We start from the raw sequence: 24,582 nt of genomic DNA on the forward strand, positions 1-24,582 counted from the left end.
ATTCCGTAAGGAAAACGTATGATTCGTATGTACGCAATTAATCAGTAAACAAAAGTCAGGGTAGTGAACCTGCTAACCTTCCTGTAGACTTTTTTTTTTTTTGCCTAACCCTGTAGTATGGCCTACAGGTTATGAATATGTCTGCGAGAGGTGATCGCTCTCCTTCATTGTTGTGAAGAGTGCTACTTCTGTTATTGTTTCTCCTAACCCTGTAATGTTGCCTTCGGGCCCTAAACAGTGTCTGTAGAGGTTATTGCCCTTTCTCTAATACTCTTTCGATTTGTATCTTAGAATCGAAAGTGCTTGCTTTAGAGAGCAATAGTGAAGTGGCTAAGTGCAGTGACAGTGCCCCTTGTGTAGTGGAGGGTGCGTCAGATCGGCCTTATTTCGCCTCTAGGCCGGGACCTCTGCTTGACTCCCAGGACCCGGAGAGAGAGCATGTCGAAAGCCGAAGGAGGGTTACGAGGAACCCCCACCGATCTGGCGTGCCTTCGGCAGTTTCTGATGAAAATCCCCAGACTGCCTAAGTGCGTGCACGTGCACGAATCCTGAAGGATTGCTTCTCGTCCTCCGAAGCGTCCTCCCCGCCCAGGGGTTGGAGCTTTCGGAAGGACTCGCGCCCTCTAAATAGAAGCTTTATAGAAGAGGACGCTTCACGTCCTCTCTCTCTCGTTATGCGTTCCAGTGAGAAGTAAGAAGGCGAACGTCGCCTGATCACGTGTACGTCTTTCCACCGAGAAATATGAAAAAGAAGTCTTAGTAGCAGGACGCTTTTGAGAGCGGACGTCCGAGATTTGTTACTGTGAGAATAAGAAGGCGTTCCCTCGCCCCTCGTATTCTCACACGATCAACCCTTCTCCTGAGACTGTTTCGTGCAGTCGGATTTCTCTCCGAGATGTATCTCGCTCTTCCCTGAAGGCAGTTTCTCTCGCTTGTTTTGACGCCTGTCAGGAGCGTGACGCTTTTCTGCACGCTTCTTTTGACGCTCGGCTTGGACGGGACGTTCGGATGGACGCCAGGCGCGCGCGGGTGCACGCCAAGTACGCGCCAGTGGATACCGAGCGCACGCCAGGTGTGTCGCCTGGCTGAACGTTTCTGTTGAACTCTTCAAGCTCTTGTTTACGATTTGGGCCTCAAGAATTTTTACCTCTACCTTCGGTGATACCTTATACCTCACATGCAAAGAATGTGAAGTAAGCAGTGCTTTGGAGGAAGCTTAAAGTGAACAGACAACTTCGTCTTCGAAACCCAGCAAGACCTCGGGTTTCGTGAATTCAAGAGGTCTCTGTCAATATTATATTGCTTTTCGCAAAGGTGGATGGAGTTAAGGAAAGCTCAAGGGAAGATCTCGTTTTCTCTACCACAGTCAAGACTTTGCGATAAGGCAGTTACGGGTTATGTAAAGGCTCGATGTCCTGCACGTCAGGACTCTCGGCAACGTTCAGTAGGATTCTTGCAAAGGCACTCATCAAAAGGACGCTCTTCAGGAAAGCGCAAGACAGGACTTCCTTTGCCATACTGCCAATAAATTTTAAGCTTTAGCAGGCATTAGTTGTGATACGGGAGAGGAAGCTGGTTGGAGAGTTTCTTCCTCTTCCCAGGATAATTTTGCAAGCTTTTTAGCCCATCTGAAAGGGTTTTTCAGATGATAGATTTTGTTAGTTTCTAGTCGGGACTACGCTGCCGAATTGAACATCGTCGTTCTACCTGCCGTAAGCCCAGTCTCTTAACAGGATTCTTGCCCCTTCCTCGTTTGAGACGGGAATCGGAAAAATAAAATGCTAGACTTCCTGGATTACGTTTTGTCAATTCAGTGACTTTCCCCCATTGACAATATACTATCGTTTTGTCAAGTAAGTGGGTATCCCCTCATTGACAAAATATCTCTTTGTCCCGTAAATGGGTTAGTTCTCATTGACAAACATCTCATTAACTTGATATTGCGTAAGCGAATAAGCTCTTATTGACAAGATTCGGAAGAGCTCTCATTCGTCATTCGCAGACTCGTACAAGAAATAGACTTGTAGACTACGTCAATGAACGCTTATGTCCAATAACATAAGAAGCTTGAGCTTTCTGCTTCGATTCTCTTAAGTTTTGTTCATGAAACTTGCCTGTCAGATATGTATGTAGCTGTATTTCCGAATTCAGCTATATATATGTCTGCCAGGTAAATATGAACAAACTTTATTGTGATATAATTTCATATTTTGCCTTGCGTTATTTTACTACTGGTTGGTTCAAGTCATATACGCTTGCTGTAGTTACCTCTTCGGATGGCAACCGAGAGGTCTATTGTCTATTTTAAGGACATTTAATCGTTACTCCCTGCAGCCTTCCAGGAGTTTCCGATTTATCTTTTACCGTTGTATGGTAGTGTTCTGACGACACAAACGCAAATATATATTTAGCGTTTTCTGTTTCGCTTAAATATACCAGCTTGAGAGTCTTTCTGCTCAAAAAATAACGGACCTATTTCTTCGTAGAATAGGGTAGCTGGCAACCCAGACATAAAGTTAAGAGACGACGTTCGTAAGCTGCTGGCTGCTGCTGTGTCTGTCCTCCAGTCCAACCGAGCCAATAACAGATCGTGCGCTGTTATGCGCGTTAGGTTACGTCTCTCTCTCCTGCGGGATTGACTGACTAACCGTATCTCTGTGCTGGCGGTTACGTCTCTCCTGCGGGATTGACTGACTAACTGTATCTCTGTCCTACAATCACGGACTTTAGCCTAAGATTGAGGGGATTTCTTACATGAATGAATAAACGTTGCATTCGTTTTGCCTTACTATGTTCAACAGAGTTATCTCTTAATCCTTTCGGTGCTCGTTACCGCACGGTATAGAACTACGAGTATACCGCAACATTGCACTTTTATATGCTCTCCTGCTTAGGCAAGCGCAGCCTTATTAGGGAAGTAAGCATACTCGGGGAGGGAATGGATGAGCTTGCTGGGGACCATTTCCTTCCTGAAGAAGTTTGTTTCCTCGAATAGACTGCAATTCAGACCTCCACAGTTTTTTCCTACCGGGAAACTGAAATATTATTCAAGATCTAGGAATGATTCTGAACATCTCTCAGTGCGTCTATCACCTGAGGTGATAGAAAGAAGGTGCCGGACATCTGGATAGGGTTTCAGATGTCCTGGATCTTAATCTGAAAGAAGTAAAAGCAATTCGGTCGTCCCTCTAGTCCTCGAAACGATTTTTGGAACCAGTGGTCCAGATCAACTCTGATATTCCACAGCTCTCTCATATCTTAAGAAGTATCTTCTCTCGGTCCCTGTTCGAGTTTACGAGAAAGAGCCTATTATAACAACAGGCGTAGAATGTAACGATCCTCTAGAGGTTCGTTACAGGATTGCAAAAGTCAATACGAATCGTCTCGATCGACGGCAGCAACTATTGACTTCCGAGTGGAATCTTTCTTTAGAAGTAAGTTGAGAGTTGTGGAGACTTTAGGGACGCCCTTTCATTCTTCTCTTCGATATGTTGAGGACGAAGAGGCTTCTTCTTCTCTGCTCCCTTATTCTCGATCCGGGATCGGTACCATTAAACGCCATCCTATGATATTGAACGGGGATGGATGTTTAGTCTCTTTTCCCCTTTTTCAATCGCTTAGGAAATGTAATAAGAGGATTTATGACGTCACAGGGAGCGACAATGACGCTGATCGCCCTATGTTGGCCTTCAGGATCCTGGATTCACAGAGGTCACATACTTCCTAGTTCACTTTCCAAGGACCTTTTCCGAGAGAGTCGGTCTACTCTAACACGAAAGGTACCTATAACCTCTCCGCTCTGAGTCTGACTACGTTCAGACTATCGAGATGTTGACAGGAATAAGATTACCGTCTTCCATTTCCGTCTGAAGAATGGGATAAGCTGGCAGTCACAACTATTAAAGAAATACGCAAATATGTTGTTGACGCCTTTGGGCTCAGAGATTTGCGTCTGTCAAACAACAAAGCCCTTCACGATCTTTGAGTTCTGTGGAATCTCGAAACTCGCTCACCATCTACTTTTTGTCTCACCTGTTTTCTCTGAGTCAGACACTCGTGCGAGATCAGGCGACATATAGTAGCCCTGAGTTTCTTGTTGACGAAGTCGGTTGCGTTTATACACCCCCGATGATCGTGTAACATGAGACCAGGTTGGACTGTCAGGCATTCTTCCTTCGGGACTGAATCGCCTTTTTGCTCCTCGCTCCTTTCTCCTGGCACCAGAAGCTCGAGTCAGGAGTTGATTCGCTGACGACGTTGGGTTGCGTTGATACACCCCCCAAGGTTTGCTTAGATTGAATCGCCCAGGCAGTCCAGACACTCATCCTTCAGCGAAGAATAGTGCCTTATGGTCTTCAGGGTACAGCCTTGCTGTCCTTGATTCGTCTGACTGGTCAACTGGTCGGTCACCTGACTTTAGTACAGACGGACTGACTGTGCATGTCCAGATCGAAGCTTTCAATATGGAACTTAGACGTAGTCTGAAGTTCTTGATGTCAAAGCATTCGAACCTCTCCTACCTGTTAACATCTTGCATGTGATCAGGAAGGCCTTCTTCTAACCACCCTAGATACGACAAAGAGGGTTAGTGAGATTTTAAGCCATCGTCACAAGTTTTGGCTTTAGAGAACACAAGGCGGTGTGCTCTCTAAGCCTTCCGTTGTGGCCTAAGAATGGAAACCCGTTTTGTCCTTGGGCCAGGAGCTTGGAAGCAAGGATGGCACAAGTTAGTGGGCAGGAGCCAGAGAGAGTCCTGTGCCCTGTCGGGTCTCTCAAGTTTTATCTACATAAAACTCAAGAAAGTCGAAGTCATTCGGGCAATCTGCAGTGTTCCGAAAAAGACCAGACTTGCCCATATCGAAGAACAGCCTGGCTTTAGTGTTAAGGAGTTCTTTCAAAAATGCTCCTTCATTGTGTTTACACACAAAGATTTGAAATCTTTTATCTGAATGCTCACGAGGTGAGGGCGCGGCCTCGGAAGCATTTCAACAGAGCATGGCACTCAGCAACATCCTGAGTACCATGTTTTAGCGAAGCAACTCTGTGTTCACTTCACACTCCCTGCGAGATGTGAAGATTGCATATGAGATCTGCTGCTCGCTAGGGCCATACGTGTCTGCAGACACAATCTTGGGGGCAAGAAGTACCACTCATCCTATCCTGTAGAAAATGGTTAGGAAGAGCTCTTAATTTAGTTGTTGAGTCGCCGACAGCGGCGACTTCTTAACTCTTAAGCCTTAGTTAACACACCTTAACTTTGGCTAGGTTGGTCAGGTGGTGATATATATATTATATATATATATTTATTTTACTTCTTAGCCCTCATGGTATGGTCAATATGGTCTAGTCACATTGTGGTCACGCCCCCGTTGACAGATCATCTGGAGTGCACCAGCTTTATAGGTCTGTACCTCGCTGGCAACTCTAGTAAAGCAGAAGCAGACTTGGGTGACAGTAATCACGAAGTCAGCTATGCTAACAGGTGGAACCAAGATGTAAATCATCTGTATGCATTTGTTTCCCAAAATCCTTCTATTCTGTCCCTTCCCACCTCCAAAGGTGGGATTCAGCTATATATATATCTGACAGGTAAGTTTCATGAACAAAATGATATTGTTATGATACAATAAAGTTTGTTCATACTTACCTGGCAGATATATATATAGCTGTATTTTCTGAAGTCCGACAGAATTTAAAAAACTTCCGACACACGCAGTGATCGGCCAGGTGGTTAGTACCCATTCCCGCCGCTGGGAGGCGGGTATCAGGAACCATTCCCATTTTCTATTCATAATTTTTATTTCCACTGTCCCCTGAGGGGAGGTGGGTGGGTACTTGATTATATATATCTGCCAGGTAAGTATGAACAAACTTTATTGTATCATAACAATATCATATTCTGTTCTATTCTAAGCTTTCAGTTCACACTTACGAACCTGGTCGAAATACAGTATGTTGTATCACTGCTCATGTGGAATAACCAGATAGCTTGTAGCTATTTCAGTCAGTGAATACATACTGCTAAAACCCTTCATTCTGGATACTGTACTTGTTTGAACTTAATGGCAACTGTCACTGTCAAACTTTGAAAACAAGCCAGTTCTGAAAATGTTGCCAGCTTCTCCATAATTTTCCATTATTCAGATGTTAAATATTTAAAGAATTGTAATTTGTGAATAAAATCAACCCTTGAGGCTAGGAATTTCAAATTGGCTGTCTTGTTAAGCTGCCTGATAATAATGATAGAAATAAGAGTAATAATACCTCAGTGTTTGGTGTTTTTATTGATAAGAAACAGTAGAATGTCAATGGTTTGGTTATGAAAGTTTGTGTAGATGTGATATTGTGAAAAGGTATTTCCATTTCCCATAAAAGCAGCTTCTGGCTATAGTAGAACTGCTGTGCTCCAAACAAGTACATTTGCCTACACTTATGTTAACCCTCTTACGCCGACTGGACGTATTTTACGTCGACATTTTTTGTCTCCCGTGTGCCGACTGGACGTATTTTACGTCGACTTACAAAAGTTTTTTTTTTAAATTCGCGGAAAAATACTTATAGGCCTACCAGCCTAAAACTTTTGAATCACGCGCCTTGGGGGATGCTGGGAGTTCACGGATCAAGGTGTTGTTTTGTTTACAACCGTTATGCAGGCGCGCAAGCGCAAATTTCTTTCTTGCCGCACTAAAAAGTATCTTTGACACATCTCAGAAATTATTTCGTCACTTTGACATAATTTTTGTACCATTGTAAATTAGCCGTTACATGAAGTATTATATATGAAAATGTGCGCATTTTTATGTAGAATACAACAATAAAATACTCATGATTGTAGCTTTTATCAGTTTTGAGATATTTTCATATAAATAACGATAATTGCCAAAATTTCAACCTTCGGTCAACTTTGACTCTACCGAAATGGTCGAAAAACGCAATTGTAAGCTAAAACGCTTATATTTTAGTAATATTCAATCATTTACCTTAATTTTGCAATTAATTGGAAGTCTCTAGCACAATATTTCGATTCATGGTGAATTTATGAAAAAACTTTTTCCTTAAGTCCGGGCGGTAACTCTTCCGAAAAAAATCATACATGCGATTGTGGTAATGTTTGCACCATTTTAAAATTAGCCGTTATATAAAGTTTTATATATGGAAATGTGCGCAATTTCATGCACAATACAACTAAAAACAACCCATGGTTGTAACTTTTATCAGTTTTGAGATATTTTCATATAAATAACGATAATTGCCAAAATTTCAACCTTCGGTCAACTTTGACTCTACCAAAATGGTCGAAAAATGCAATTGTAAGCTAAAACGCTTATATTCTAGTAATATTCAAGCATTTACCTTCATTTTGCAACATATTGGAAGTCTCTAGCACAATATTTCGATTTATGGTGAATTTATGAAAAAAATAACATTTTCTTTACGTCCGCGCGGTAACTCTTCCGAAAAAGTCATACGGGCGATTGTGGTAATGTTTGCACCATTTTAAATTAGCCGTTACATAAAGTTTTATATATGAAAATGTGCGCAATTTCATTTAGAATACAACAAAAAATAATTGAAGGTTGTAGCTTTTCTCATTTTTAAAATATTTGCATATAAATCATGATAAATAGAAAAAAAACCCATTCGGTCAACTTTGACTCTACCGAAATGGTCGAAAAACGCAATTGTAAGCTAAAACTCTTACAGCCTAGTAATATTCAGTCATTTATCTTCATCTTGAAACATATTCGAAGTCTCTAGCAAAATATTTAGATTTATGGTGAATTTAAAAATAAATCTTTCCTTCCCTCCGCTCGCGGATTCTCCGCCACAAATCTCCGAAATGCGTACGTCCCATTCTCGGAATATTTGCTCCATTTCATATTAGGCATTTCATAGAGTTTTATATATGAAAATGTGCGCAATTTATGTAGAATAAAACTAAAAATATTTGAAGGTTGTAGCTTTTCTTATTTCCGAAATAATTGCATATAAAAAAAAATATATATATAAAAATTCGACATTCGGTCAACTTTAACTCTTCAGATATGGTCGAAAACTGCAATTGTAAGCTAATACTCTTACAGTATAGTAATATTCAATCATTTGTCTTCATTTTGAAAGAAATTGGAAGTCTCTAGGACAATATTTAGATTTATGGTGAATTTTTGAAGAAAATATTTGTTTACTTCCGTGCATTACGAATTCATGCATTATTTTGCTATAATATTTTCTCTGTGTTGCTTTTATCATTTTACAATGTGTAATATACCAAAATGATCGCAATTTAGTGTACATTACAACGAAAAAAAAAGTAACTTGTTACCTGTAACCGTTTTGCGCACAGCGCGATTTGAATACAATTATATATGAAATTTCGTTTTTACGCTATCATATATCGCATTATTTATATATGATAATGATAATTTTTTTTTCATTTCTGATGGTTGCATACTAAACTTCAGGCAGTGACAAAAAAAGGAGCCAAAAATGAACTCTTAATCTGGAAAATTAAGCGCGCTGTGATTTTTTGAAAAAAAATATTTTTTCCGCTTCGAAACCCCTCCGGCATACCGGAGACAATTTTTTATTTACCGCTCCGGCGTAAGAGGGTTAATTGTAGATCATTAATAAAGTAACATCAGGGAATTTGGGTGTGAATCAAATGATGAATGAAAATAAAGTGGGTGCTATACGAAAAAGGCTTGATCGAGTAGTACAAGCCTCTCAGTTTTGATTAATGCAAGTTTTGTTTGCCTAGGATAATGCCTTCCGTGGGAGTTTGGTATTGTATGTTTAAGGGTGTTGAATGAAACAAACTTACCTTTGGAAATGATAGCTTAGTATGTATATTATTACAGTTGTTGGGAATACTTCTAAATTAATAGTGATAATGATTATAATTTTCAGTAGATAAATGTCATTAGATATATTTGTATTGCTGATATAAAACTTATCTGTCATTTTTATGTATTGTATTTTTGAAAATTTTAAGATTATTCATCACTTTAATCATAAATTCATAGCCTTTTAAAGTTAAGCTACCGAGTGTTCAGAGTAGGTTTTGGTGGCTTTAACCAGAAATAATGAAATATTAGGAGTTACTTTTATCATATTTTCTTGGGAATAAATACCACATAAGTGTCTTCTGAAAGCGAGCAAATAAGATATTACTAGACAAAATCTTAAAACAGGAAATAATATTGTTCAGAATTCACTTAACCTGTTTCTTTGTAGTAGTCGATCCCTAATCCCAGTTACACATCCAGTGAAATTTGGCTCTGCCCTAATAAAATACTGAAAGACTGTTTATAACTAAATATGAGCATCTGCTCTAGAAATTATGTGGGAGAAACTGTGAACCTCTATCAAGTTGTGAAGTGTTATGAAATTCCTTAACCTACATCCATTTAAAAGCAAACGTAAGTGGTTAGGTGTATGTGAGGAAATGGATCGTACCACTACTTTGAGGTAAGGCCCTTAGATTTCAGAACTTTAAATTCCATTGTAATAAGTTTTAATAAGGCAATGTCATACAAAACCTTCATTGTGGTAAACAAAATTTTGGATTTTTGAAAGTTTATAGGTATATGCTGTAGTTTACCTGATAACTTAACTTTCAGGTAAAATAACTACTGTATTAGTTTATTTTCTTAAAATATGACCAGAGCAAACAAAGCAAGTAGTATGCCCATATGGTGGTGAATAACTCAAGATTTTTCTTATTTTCAGTTGAAATATTTGATTGATTCCATACAAAAGAGAGGGTCTGGGATGAGCAGCAAGTTCTTAGATATTCTCTGTCAAGAAAAAATAGGTTAGTAGTATAGATGTTAATTATCTTGTTTTTGAATTCTGAAAATTGTTCATGAATTTCTAACATGTTATATATTCCTATGAGAATACAGACCCACTTTTTTTTATACAGATATTCCTTTTGCCAGCCAGCAAGTTAGTTAACAACAATTAATCAGTGGCAGGTAGGTGAGGGGTGGTAGTGCCCAACCATCAAAGACTCTCGCTCATTTTTTCTTTGGCTGCCATAGAGTGGATATGTTTGCAGCAGTAGGTGTGTTTCACTTCTCTTTCTCTCATAGTGATAAAATGTCTACTGCAGTGGATGCAATTACTATATGATGGAGGTATGTTTCCCACTACTCCTCTTCGAACTTGTACAAAGGAAAGTGGGTTTCCTGTGATTTGTTTTGTAGAATGGGCTTCTATTTGGTGAGCATGTCTTTTCAGTTGACTGAAGACTTGTTAGTGTACCTTCATCAGAACAATCTCTGCAGTCACACCAGTGAAAGGCGTTGCTTAGCCCTGAGTCAGGTATCTAAAGGGTATTGGTCTTTCTTTGTTAGTCATGCATGTTCTAGAGGAGTTTGGACAGTCTTGCGCTACCTGGGAATTTCATCCTCCTGAGTGGGATAGAACTTTCATTCTCCACAGCCTGTCCTGGCAATGTATGAACCTTTCTGGGCCACCCTTGTACTGGGAACTCTCATTCATGACTTAATGCTAACTTTATCTATGATGAAGTGTGTTGGGGAATAGCATGACTTATCCTATCTACTCCAGCACCAGGAGGATTGGTTTTCCTTCTTTTTCTTATTCATTCCGAAGTTCTTGACAAAAACTCAAAATCTGTTGGTCTCTTTAGCCCTTACCTCCCAGTTTCATTGGTGGTGATCTGGATGAGGTGCTGTTATGTCTGTTGCAAAGCTAAAGGTAAACTTTAAAAAGGACCCTTCCTCTTAGAGAAGGGTATAAATCGGTACACCCTTTCATTCTTAAGTAACTAAGTAAGCTTACGACTCCTCAGGTCAGGACAACAGTCTAGTTTGTGCAAGACCTCATAAAGTCAGGTGCATGGTCCTGTCCCTTGCCATTTGGAAGATCTTTTGAGTTCAAGTAGCAAGGGAATGTCAGACCACCTTCATCTCATTCCATCTGAGGGATGTCACTCACATGTCAGTTGAGTTAACTACAGGCAGCCCCTTCGGTTAACGGCAGGGGTCCCGTTCCTGGGGGCCCGACGCTAAGTGAAATTCGCCTCTTAACCAAAATTCAAGTCTACAGACGTCACAATCCACCTTATGGTGCCCTAAACTTGTTAATGATGCCTTAGACTGTGTCATGGCCAGATATTTTGCCCTAATATGTAATAACTCTATTGAAAATGTGGAATTTCATATGCCTAATCATTTACTTTCTGCCTGGTAGTAATACAAATTTTTAATGTCAGATTCAATTAACTTATTGGTAAATTTTGGCCTAGTATGAGAGAGGGAGAGAGAAAGTCACCTTTATCAGACTGCTAAGGTTTCCTCCATCTCTTTATTTATGATATCTTCTAGTTAAATCAGCTAAAAAAGCAAATGAGAATGATAAAAGTATCATTAGTACTGTAATATCCGTTGCTTAAATGCTGCAGCCATAAACAACTGAACGATAACTGTTGTTTTGCTACAACAACCGAACCGAATCTGATAATAATGTTTTGCTTACATTTCAGTCGTCGTACGATAGTTAAAAATTACTGTAGTTATGTTACAAATATTGTTAAGTAGAACAGGACTTTACTATTTTGCATTATACCTTTGCTATCTTAAGGGGACACGACATCTTAGGCCAGGTTGTTGTAGGCTTTTTGTTAGCACAGGGCATTCTAAGAAAGAGGTGTCCAAGAATACAAACTTTTTGGTTACATGAAGCTATCAGACAGGTGTATTTGACTTGATGATTCCGCCGCCACTTCTGTACAGGCTAGAGCACATGACGTCAGGGGTATTGGGCCCTCTCTTGCTTTCAGGAAGAATTTGGCTATTCATAGTTTTGAGCGCTGATACTTGGTTACACCAGTCCATGTTCACCTCTTTCTATCTTAAGGATGTTGCCCACAGATCCATGGACACTTTCCTTGGGTCCTGTGGTGGCTGCCCAACAGACCATGTTACTCATCGTTGCCCTTAACTGGGCACATTTGTATCTTACCTAAGATGATTATGTGGAAGAGAGATTGAGTTGGCTGGTCTCTTTCTTTCTCTTGTTCCCTTCCTTCTTTCTACAGGCGGGTTGAGGAATAGACACGTCATTTGCTGGACTGGTCTGATGCAGGTAAGTAAGGTAGTCATACTGGTAGTTTGGTTGCTTTGTGTTCAAATAGTCAAACCCTCTATTCAGTAGCATATACCCCAGTCTCTAGCAAGGGGGAGTGAGGAATGGTAACGAACCCTGATGCATTGGTTTGCTATCGAACAGTCAGAATTTCTCTTTAGTTCCCTACTGCAATGAATCTTCCCATATATCATTGTATGTAACCCAGTTGGCTGAGTTGAATATCAGTTTATCTAGCTTCTCACGGGTATTAGTCCCTCTACTGTAGATATTTCTTTTGGAGTTGGACTGGTGGGTTGGCCCCCAGCCAGTTCAGGATGTCTGTACCTCTCACCAAGTATAAGTTTATCCTATTGTTAAGAATGAAGGTTTGTTCACATATGAACAAATTACAACTTTTCTAAGACAATTTGTATTTTTTATAGCTACAAACCTGAGTTCTTAAAGTCTTACTGCCTACTTCTAGCTGCCCCTCTGTCATCTTATGACATCCTGGATTGGGAAAGACTTAAATTATGCGATAGCACGGGTGCGCAGTCTTTGACCAGTTTTCACATGATATACACACGTGTTGCCAGATCTCACAGATTCCATGCTTTTCAATCCCTGATTGAAAGCAAAATAACATGCTCCCGACACTACCTATTAATGAAAAAAATAACAATTGAGTTCACAAAAAGACATACATATTTAAGTCATATTTCAACGCCAAATAGAAGCAAGAAAATTGCCCTGAGTTGAGTTAAGTAGGGCGAAATAACCCTCCTTCTGCCCCCAGCTGATTTTTCCAAACTAAAACTTAGATCACTTTGTTTGTATTTTATAATACTATATGTAGTAATATGAGACTACATACAGAATTATTGGATAAAGTGAAATAAAGCATAACTTGTTAAATGAGCCAAGAAAAAGATGCATATTTGTTATATTTGTATTTTATGAGGATCTCTCAAGTGCTTCAGCATATGCCGAAATACGTACTGATAACCAGACAACAGCGCCATCTATAAAAAATAAAAGAACTAAGTCATGGTCACGTATTTAAGTCAATTTTCAACTTGAAAACACTTCATATAAGGAAAACTAACCTTCTCACATACAAAAAAAAAGTTTCTGGAGATCAATTTACTCTAAATAGAAGCAAGAAAATCACTGAATATAGTTAAATATGGCTAAATAATCTTATCTCCGCCCTCATGTGATTTTTCCAAACCAAAACATGATTGGTTTGTTTGTATTTTACAACATAAATACAGCCCGAGAAGAGTCTACTTGAGACTCAGAGGTCTGGAAAAACTAACCCCTATTAATAATAACAACAACATAAATAGTAATACAAGACTACATACAGTATTATTTATGCAGCGGTCTCGGCACCTAGCCTAAGAAACTGATAACCAGACAATGGCACTTTACAAACCCTACGGAGTGTAAAACCCAATTATGAATATATTTAACAAGTGCCATAAAACTGAAATGCCGCTAACCGATGGCGACGGTAACTGTGGGCTGTGTGTACTATCCCATCAATCATGTTAATAGCCCTGTGACAGACCAAGCAGGAGGTTGTATGATTCATTGCTTCCCTTGTTTACCTTCATAACTGGGATTTGGACATTTCTTGGCAAATTTACAACTTAGGCAGTTGAGGGATATGACCTCCTATGTAAGATATACCTCATAAAAGGTGATGACTTGTATTTCTGTAGGAACAAATAAAATTTTGTGTAATTTGCATTATTTGGAATGAATTTTACCCACCATTAAAGTAAGCTTATATCTTCGTGATTGGCACTCAAAAAAAAATTAACACTTGGATAACCCGCTAGGACTGTCTCTGTAATCGCCTGTTTCCCACAGGTGGCGCTGTAATGTTTATGTTGCTGTAAGAATTCTTCATGCCATATACTTATGCAGACGGTGTGAATCAACATTATAGTAATAATTTTGATGATTTCTTGCTGATATGTACAGTGTTGTGCTTGTTTATGTTTTTGTATTATGTCAGCCATAACAAGCAGAGATGAAAACACTAGGGTGTACGCATAGGAAAGTTAGCGGAAATCAAATATTTCAGTTGTGAATGACATAGGCTAACCTAACTGTTGAGGCATGAGTGTGATTTTCTTGATATGAAGATAATAAGGATGATCTGATAAGAGGATGACAATTTTGTGAAGATTGGAAGATGCCAATATATGATTACATAGACAGTTTATTAGGGCACACCACGTGCCAATTAATTTTTCCTTGTCTTTGGTGTTGCTTCTCCTCCATTAGCCTATGTCAGCCTTCATGTTAGAAATTTGACTATATATTAGGATGATTCTCTCTCTCTTCTTCTTCTTCTTCTTCTTCTTCTTCTTCTTCTGAGAGAGAAGACATTAAGGCCTTGGTGTCCATCTGTAGCCTGCCCTCTAGATTGCCCTGGATCTGTTGGTCTTCCCTGCGGACAGGTAACCATGGTGTCAGGAAAGGCAAGGCCTTCAATCAGATAGTCTCCTCTTTTCAATCAGATAGTCTCCTCTTCCTCAGTTTTGCCAGAATTTGTGGAACCTTTGGAGAGACCCAACACCAATCTGTTCATGACACTACTCTCCCAGATTACTGCCCTCCATGCTGGGATCCTCAGGCATGGGCAGTTGATGCCTTTCTTCAGAATGGTTCAATCTTGATCTTTAGCTTTTCCTGTTGGCTGTTTTTCTTGTCTCCCACTGAGGAAAATTTTTTTCAGACCATCTTATTAGAGAAGATTCAATCTAACCTCCAAATGCTTCATCTGACTGTGTGGGGATTGTCATTGTCTGTTACAAGCTAAGGGTATTTCTAGAATGGCCAAGAAGCAATCCTAAAGTCTAGAAGGTCCTCCACTGTTCAACTTATTTTGCAATAACAGTGGTCAGTTTATTGATCTTGGTTGTTGTCCAAAGTAATTTCCAGCACCTCTTCATTAGATAGCATGATTTAAGTTCTGCCAGTATCTCAGGCAGGCAAAGCAGGTTTCTGTCATGGCGGTCAAAGGATATCGCTATACATTGCATTCAGTTCTGCATCATGCTGACTAGGATATTGCTTACGATTTAAAGTTCGATTTGGTTTTCTGTCTTTTGTGCTGGAAATTTCAATCTTCCTATCATAGTTTATAATGAAATTTAGACAAAAATTTATATGACTCACTGACTGATTGGCGTTGCAAATGCTAAGGTCACCAACAAAACAAATTTATTCTTTAGGACAGACAAAGATTCATCTTTGTCAGATAAACAAAGAATATTTCTCTCCATGAAACAGAAGTTCTCAAGTAGTATTCGCCATTTACAATTTTCCCACCTACCTTCAGCACAACCCCAAACCCACCCACACAAAAATCTAGCTTTCGGCAGGATATCTGTAGGGATAAGGGATAATGGATGGGCAGAGGATAAGGTGGTTGTTGGAGGAAGATGACAGGGTCCATGAAAACCTTCCTAAAGACACTCGTTTAATCTCTCTCTCACCTTCAAAACCTCTTGAGCTGTTAGTGTGTGATTTCCTTTTCCATGATACATGAGCAAGTGCTCATGTGTCCTTTATCGACTGTTCGATTGTGCTCTCTCTCTCTCTCTCTCTCTCTCTCTCTCTCTCTCTCTCTCTCTCTCTCTCTCTCTCTCTCTCTCTCTCTCTCTCCCAAGTGTGTGTGTGTGTGTGTTTTGTTCAAACTCTCACCATTTTGTCTGGAAGGTCCTCCACTGTTCGACTTTTTTTCCAATAACAGTGGTCAGTTTATTGATCTTGGTTGTTGTCCAAAGTGATTTCCAGCACTTGTTCCTTAGATAACTTGATTAAAGTTCTGGCAGTATCTCAGGTAGGCAGAGCAGTTTTATCTCATGGCATTCAAAGGATACTGCTTTACATTGCATTCAGTTCTGTGTCATGCTGACTAGAATATTGCTTATGATTTAAAGTGACTAGGTTCTCTATCTTTTGTGCTGGAAATTTCAATCTTCATATCATGGTTTATAATGAAATTTGGATGTAGTCCTCCAGATTTTAACAATCTCATTTTGAGCCTTTGATAAGACACACTCATTTTAGATCTTGCTGCAGCAAAGTGTGTTAGTAAGCTTCAATCCCTTTCTTGTATGTGGGCTTTGGTTTAGTGGCAACCCCTTTCTTTCATTTCTTAGAGAAAAGATTAGAAGTGATAGCCTTTCTCAGATTTGTAAGTGCATAATTTAACTGGTTTGGTAGGCAGTGTTATGTCTAGTTAGAACGGTTAAGGGTTTACATTAGTGAGCTTCAAGCCCTTTCTTGTACGTGGTGGGCTTTGTTCTATTTGCAACCTCTTATCTTTCATTGCTTAGAGAAAAGATTAGAAGTGAAAGCCATTCCCAGGTTTGTGGGTGCTTAATTTAACTGCTTTGGTAGGCAAGAAAAAAGTAGCTGTCTAATGTCCAGGTAGAACTCTTTAGCGTTTACCTGGATAGACAAACCTTTAAGAGGAGGAGTTAGATATTAATTGGTGGTCTTAGGAGACCAGATACTCATATGTCCAAGAATGCTTAAGTTAATTTACACAGTTGATTCCTGAGCTTTAACCATTTTTTAAAATAATCTTCATGGCTTCCTTACTGTAATCATGTCTTTACAGTGGAACCTTGGTTTTCATGCGTAATCCATTCTGGAACCTTCCAAAAAAAACGAAACAATAATTCCCATAAGGGATCATGTCAATAGAATTAATGCATTCCAGATCCCCAAAATATTAAAAAAAAATACATTTTACAGGGAATAAACACAGAAAAGAATGAGAAATAAATATAAATGAATAATGAACATTTAACATAACTCTTACCTTTATGGAAGATGGAGAGGATGGGAGAGGGAGGAGGAGTGGTTACTGTTTGGAAGGGTAATCCCCCTCCAGGAGGACTTCAGGTATCATGAAATGCTTCTGGGGTTACTTTTCTATGCCTTTAGTGGCATTGTCTGATGTTACTTCCCCACTTCGTTGTTTACTGGCACTAGGGCCATCCTCAGAGTCACTAGACCCTTGACGAATTAAAAAACTGTCCAGAGATATTTGTTTCTGATGTCTTTAAAATTTGCCTGAAATGGTACAAAGTGTTGTCATTAAACACGTTAGCGACACAGTTTACAGCAAAATTTTGCACATCTCTCCACTTTGCAAAAATTTTTTTGATCTCTGAAGTAAGCACAGTATCCCCCCTCTCTTTCTCCTCATCCTCCTCTGCTCTCTGTTGCTGTTCTTGCTGAAGGTCTTGCATCTCATGGTATGATGCCAAGGATGTTTCTTGTAAAGATTATGTGCATTCACTTGTGCTGTTCTAGTAAAGTTTTGTGGCACAGTAAATATCTGTTGCAGGCAATGTGGTTGTATGAGAAAAAGAAATTAGTAGTTAATAAGAAAAATTTTATTTTTTTGTGACTGCTTAATTTCAAGCCTGGGAAAATTACAAGTTTAGGACAGAAATCTCAAAGAAATTTTGTCAGTCTTCAAAATGTTCAATTTATTCAATTGTTAAATTTAAAGACATTGCAGTCTTATTTGCTGTAAAGTTGGAATAAATTTTCAATATTGGTGGAGTTTATAGTAACAAATGCCGGAATTCTTGAAATGATGAAACTGGTAATCTACTTTATTCAGTTCCACAAAAGGAAATTATTGAGCCTGAACCTGTAAAAGTTGAGTTTTTATTTTGTGGTCTGGTGAAACTATCTTTTATAGCTTACAATTGTAACTTAGTCCGTTCATACTTTATGATAGCTAATATCATGTTGTTGGTGTTTTTAGAATTATAGCCTTTTCTTAATCTTGTTTTCTGTTGTTTTTAGCTTAAAACTACTTTTATGTTTTCATACAAATTGAAAATTATGTTTGTACTGCTTTCAGATGCTAAGGCTACAGGAAGTTGCCAGACCCCAGTCACTACTAATGCTCCTTGGGGGTCACCCACTATTTATTCCAATTCTCCAAAAACATCTGTAACTTCACCTTTACGAGAGCTAGTCCAAGTGAGTAGAACTGTTATGCGAACTTCGCTATCTTTGTTTCATATAATTTCAAGGCTCTTACAAATACAGGCAGTCCCCAGGTTACGATGGGGGTTCCGTTCTTGAGACGCGTTGTAAGCCGAAAATCGTCGAAAGCCGGAACATCATCAAAAACTGTAAGAAAACCTTACTATTAATGTTTTGGGTGCATTAAAATCTGTGTAAACTGCATTCTTATTGCATTTTTCATCAAAAAAAGCTTCAAATATTGATTATTTAGTAAGCTTCAAATATTGATTATTTAGTATTTTTGGTGTCATATTTCTTTTGGCTGATCAGTGTTGTAGGTGTCGTAACACTGGAACATGCTTTGTAACCCTGGAAATAATTTCTGATGAATATAATTGAAAAGCGCCTTAACCTCGGAACGTCGTAAGCTGAACTCCTCGTAACCCGGGGACTGCCTGTATTGGATTTTCTAAATGAATCTTACATCTATTATGATACTGTAACTATGAAGTCCCATGTCAGCAGAAGGATGATAGAGTGTAAACTAAAAAAAAAAAATTTATTTGATCATCTGGTTATACTGTCCATTGACCCCTCCCTTTCAGGATGAACTGTGGTTCATGTGTCTTGTTCTGGGGTTTTCTTTCTGTCCTCGTGGTATGAGGACCATTGGACAGTTCGTTATATACTTTGCTTTTTGTTGCTGAACTGGATCATTTGGGTTTAATATTGATTGTCTTTGTTGATTGTTGTTTACTATGTATACTTAAGAAGATATTGATGAATCCTCAAATTTTTAAAGAATAGGTTGTCCCTTGTTATTGGAGGAGGCTCTTTTCCGACAGTTTGATGATTAGCGAAAATTGGTGCCGATAACCGGTTAATGGCACCTCCATTAGGTATGTATCGCACCAATAACCAGAAATTGACGCATTTCGGTGCTGAAAATCGCCTCTGTGATTATAGGCACTAGACTAGCCCCACAAAATCAGATCACTGATAACAAGAGACCACCAATAACCAGGGACTGCCTGTAAGTGGGTGTAGTGCCCCAACTACTCATTGGTCTATGATGATCAGGAACTTTACATTAGGTGCAGGAGCAAGAATTGATCATTCAGTGAGGAATGTAGCAAGTATGTTGATTGGCCAGTTAAGTGTTATGAATAGTTCTTGGAATATATGAAAAGGCAAGAAGTTGTTGGGGATAGGAAATGTTAGGAAAGGAACAGTCTAAAACTAAAATGATAAGCATTTGCATGACAATCCTTCTCTCTTGATGTCCTCCTCCTCAGGTTACATCCACATCATTTAGGATATGAGGGTAGGAAAATTAAAATCAGATGTTGCTAGCCTTCAGACTACAGTAGAAAAATTGATTAAATTTATGATGTTGCTCATCTGTTTTAATTGTGTTGTGGGTTTGTCCTTATGGCAGAGGTAGAGCCAATGCCCTCCCTCCTAGTTAGCCATACCTTAGCCATGCCTTGTGACTTTCCCCATACTGGAGGTACAGGGAAGTTGGGTGTATCGGGGGGAGGAAGTGGATTGTGCCCTTTGTCATCTTTTGACCAACGTGGCCAAGGCCTTGCAGGTTAGTGTTAGGTTACCAAAAGATGCATGTGGTGAGAGTTAAGAGTAACACAGGTAGGTAGGTCGCAGGTGTTGCAGGTGAGAGCAACAAGCTTGTTCTAGGTCTAAATATTTTTCTCCTGGGTGTTCCCGGGGGCCAAAAACTCCTAGTGATTCCTCACTGCCAGTAGTGCTATGGTGGCATCACAGTTTACTTCTTTAACACCAACTGTCCTTGCCCTTTGTCTTGGTCTCCTAGGTTTGCTGGATATGTCAACACATCTTTGCATCAGCTGTCAGCTGTTCAGATTTCTTAAGATATTAAATCAGTTATGATTGTATTTATTTCCCCTGCTTTCCTCTTTCTGCCTTTTGTTGCAAGCTCTAGAGGTGTTTTCAAGAATGAGGTTGCTTGTGGCGCCATGCGAAGTTTCTCGTTCTAAAGTGAGGTTGCTTGTGGTGCTATGCCAGGTTTCTCATTTTGGAGTGAGGTCACCCGTGGAGTTGTGCTAGGGGTCTGGTTCAAGGGTATGGTTGCTACGCTCTTTCCCCCAAAGTCTTGATCCCCATCATTTGACCCAGGCCATCTGGTGGGTGTTCAGGTAGGTTTTAGGGGTCTCATTCACCTTCAAGATCTCATGGGTATTGTTAGGTTTCATCTGTTGCCTTAAAAGGATCCAGGACCTTCTCATGTCATTTTGAGTCAGCAACCCAGGCAAAAGTTTTTGGGCATTGCTGCCTACTGCTGAGTCTTCTGTTCAGGTATCTGGTTTTGAGGGAGAGCCTTTTGTTTCTGGCACCAGAAATGGCACATTGCCAGAAGTGAAGTTTTGCTTCAAAATTTAAGACTTGTGTCTTCTGCAGGGGATCCCCGAGTTACTGACTACAGTTCTGTTGGGGATGAAGAGCAGGTTACCAATGCTTTTCAGAAATATTGATTTTTTTAGAGGCTAAAGTATTGCAGGACTCTAGGTCACTCAGGGCTGCAAGGTTTTAGCCAAGGGCTGAACCCTTGCCATCTTTTCTTGTTAAGTTTGAGCTTGAAAATTGTTACAGAAGGAGGTTTCTTTGAAGCCATCCTCGCCCTTTCTTTTGTTTATAAGGCGAGCCTGATTATATGAGAAAGCAGTTATTGGATATCTCCCTCTTGTCTTAAGGATTTGAATTTCTATGTATGCAACTTACCAAGTGATTACATACAGTTTCACTATCTGCGGCAGCTAGAATTTGAAATTCGTTGTAGCGCTATTTTGTTTTGGTTAGGTTACTCTGCCACCACCAGGGAAGTGTGGAACCAACCCAGTAAACAAGACAGTTGTTTTCTGCTGCTGATAACCGTAACATTACGGAATCTGAATTGGGCAGAATCTTCTCCATCAATATCTAGCATTTGGTAGCTGCTTTGGTATGTTTGGCAATCTTGGAATCCAGTATTTCGATTTTGTCTTGCTTTTGTCTTAACCTAGGCTAGGCTTTGTTTATGTAAGAAGCCGGCATGTCCAATTCACTTGACAGGATAAAAAGAGAACAGCAGCTGTTAAAGCTAGCAATAGCAGTTCTTAGCTAGTCAGGCTGACGTTGATGTGTCATCTTATCATTCTCCTGTTGCACCTGTTCCCTTGTCTCAAACTTAACACCGATCCTAATCCTGGCTCATTTGCACCCATACCCGATCCCGTTACCAGCCTCTAATCATGAGTAGACCAGAAATTTCCTATGGTGTTACAGGCCATGGAACAATTGGGAGCTAATGTCAAGGTTCTTATGGACAAGGTAGGTAAAATTGATGAAAGTGATTTTGCAACTGTTAGTGCAATGGGGGAGGTGGCTGCTTATCCTACTGATTCTCCCAGGTAAAGGTCCATGTCATATTCCCCTACACCTGGGAGGAGACATACTGGTAGCCCAGGGGAGGTCAGAGGGGTCTGCCCACAGAGAGTCACCTCCTCATCAGTCAATCCTGTTGTAGTATCCCAGGTATTAACAGAGCGCAGCTGCAAAGCCTTTCTAAGGAGGTGTCTTGTTTTTCCTCAATTGTGTCTAGCTCAGAGGAATCGCCGCCCAAGTGCCAATGGTGCTTTGCAGATGAATATTGTCCGTTGAAAAGACGAAGTGAGGAAGCATTCGCTTTCTTTTGTGACTTCCAAGAATGCTTGCGATCTTCCTACTGAGCAATGCCTATTGTTTAGTTTGTGGGACAGTCTCGAGTGTTTTTCTCTGGAAGTTCCTGTTGGGGAAGGACATTTTGCTCCAGAAAAACCTTCATCCAGGAGTCGTTCTTCATGCTTACCACCCTTTCTCCTTGCTCATCAGCTATATCTTCATTCTACGAGTCCTTGGAGGCTCAGAGTAATGTCTGTCTATCTGCCTTAGAAGGGACTTCTTGTATCAGTGTCAGTGTATTCAGTGCCTACAGAAAGTTCTAGTCCGTTGGCACTTGTGCTTTTGTTGCCTTCTAGTCTCCCGGGGACTTCAAAGTGCCCATTGGCTCAGATTCCCTCTTCAGTTCAGCTGTCTCGTGAGTGCCCGTTGGCTCTGCAAGAGCTTCCTTTGATGCCTGAGTCTCCATTAGTGCCACAGCTCCTAGCGGTGTCACGGCGCCAATGGTGCCACAGCTCCCATTGCTTCTCCGCTCCCTTTGGGGCATCAGCCTCCTTCAGTGAGTTTTTCCTTTGCTCCTCAGTTGCCAGGACTTGCAATTCCTGCAGTGGCTTCACACCCTTCAGAAATGCAAACTACAAGCAGCCCCCGGTTAACGACAGGGGTTCTATTCCAGGGGGCCTGATGCTAATCGAAAAAAGTCGCTAACCGAAATTCAAAAGTCTATGGGCACTACAATTCAACTTATGGTGTCCTAGACTTGTTGACGATGCCTTAGTGTCATGCCAGATATTCTGCCCTAATATGTAATAACTATTGAAATGTGGAATTTCTTTTGCCTAATCATATACTATGGTCTTCATGGTAGTTCTACAAATTTTTAATGTCAGATTTCGTGAACTTAATGGTAAATTTTGGCCTAGTATGAGGGTGTGAGAAAAAAAAGTTAACTTTTTCATACTGCTAACGTTTCGTCCATCTTTTTATTTATCATACCTAATAGTTAAATAAGTTAAAAAAGCAAAAGAGAATGATAAAAGTATTGTTAGTAACGATATAATCATTGCTTAAATGCCACAGCCACAAAGAACTGAACGAAAACAGTTGTTTTGCTACGACAACCAAACCAAATCTGATAATAACAATGTTTTGCTTTGTTTCAGCCACCATACAATAGTAAAAAATTACCATAATTGTGGTACAAATGACGTTAATTAAGTAGAACAGGACTTGAATATTTTTGTATTAGTATACTGCTAAATTTAAGCTGCAGTTTTAGCTGAACCTGAGTAAAAAAATATTCAAACTGATAATGATTATAAATTATCATGCATCAGCAACTTGGATGAAACTCAACCGTAATTAGTAGTAAATATGTAAATCTCTTATTATTATGAAATAGGATGAAAATAATGAATGGAATAAGTTTTATTTATTTATTTATTTATTTTTTTTTTTTTACCCCCAAAAAACATGCTCCCGACACCATCTTTAAGTCATTTCAACGTAAAAGCACTTCATATAATGAAAATAACCTTGTCCCATACAAATAGAGTTTCTAGATCTATTTACGCTTAATAGAAGCAAGAAAATTGCTCTGAATCCAGTTAAGTAGGGTGAAGTAACCCTGCCTCTGCCCTCAGCTGATTTTTCCAAACCAAAACATTGCTTTGTTTGTATTTTATAATATTACATATACGTAGTAATATGAGACTACATACAGTATTATTGGATACAGTGAAGTAAAGCATAACTTTTTAAAAGAGACATGTAAAGTATGCATATTTGTTATATTTGTATTTTATGAGGGTATCTTGGCAAATTTAGGCAAAGTGCTGATAACCAGAGAACAGCGCCATCTATCAACAACAAAAATAACTAAGTCTAGTTCACTTATTTTAAGTAAATTTTCAACTTAAAAACACTTCATATAATGAAAAATAACCTTGCTAGAGATTAATTTATGTTAAATAAAAGCAAGAAAATTGCTCTTGAGTCGAGTTAAATATGGCAAAATAATCTTACCTCTGTCCTCAGCTGATTTTTCCAGACCAAAACATCATCGGTTTGCTTGTATTTTTTTTTTGATACAGTAGTAATATCAGACTACATACTGTACATATTGTTGATACAGCGAAGTAAAGTATAACTAAGCCATCGATAACCAGACAACAGTGCTATAAACTATGGAGGTCAAACCCCAATTATGAATATATTTAACAAGCGCCACAGAACCGAAATGCTGCTAACCGAACCAACGCTAACCAGGGGTTGTCTGTATTGTTATTTAATCTTATTAGTATTTGAAAATATTAGTAAACATGTACATGTACTGTAAAAATGCTCTCATATCAGTAAGAGAGAGAGAGAGAGAGCTATTATTTTTATTATTTGTTAGTTAATTTATACAAAAGCTTGAAAACCTGTAAATTACATAAAAAATTTAAATAAACTTTTTTCAATAAAAAGTTTGCGCCATTGTGAATTCGCACAACTTGAATTGCATAAGATTGAGGTATTACTGTGCTGTATTGGGTAGGCACAAAACTTGTTGCTAATAATAAAACATTGAAAAACAAACTTAATTATTACACTAGATTGATAAAATATTAAAAATAAGATGCCAAAATCAGTGACAAATGCCTCTTTCATACTTTCAATAATTTCCTCAATTCCTATTGTGGTTCTTACCATTTTCTTCTGCTTGTCTGCAATGGCTGTCTTGGTACACATGATTGAATCAAAATACAGTACAGAAAGCCACAAAAACTAAGGAAATAGTATCAATGTATA

At 39.2% G+C, this 24,582-nt stretch overlaps 1 protein-coding gene across 3 annotated transcripts in view; it reads left to right on the forward strand.

The window, feature by feature from the left end:
• Positions 1 to 24,582, forward strand: part of LOC135216961 (golgin subfamily A member 4-like) — a 275,501-nt gene that overhangs the window by 35,896 nt on the left and 215,023 nt on the right. For all 3 annotated transcript variants that reach the window (XM_064252500.1, XM_064252489.1, XM_064252492.1), the window contains exons 5-6: positions 9,730 to 9,814; positions 18,008 to 18,129. In XM_064252500.1, the coding sequence (XP_064108570.1) occupies positions 9,730 to 9,814; positions 18,008 to 18,129 (207 nt within the window). The remainder of the gene's footprint in view (positions 1 to 9,729; positions 9,815 to 18,007; positions 18,130 to 24,582) is intronic.

Source organism: Macrobrachium nipponense, chromosome 19, assembly GCF_015104395.2.
Source record: "Macrobrachium nipponense isolate FS-2020 chromosome 19, ASM1510439v2, whole genome shotgun sequence".
NCBI lineage: Eukaryota > Metazoa > Arthropoda > Malacostraca > Decapoda > Palaemonidae > Macrobrachium > Macrobrachium nipponense.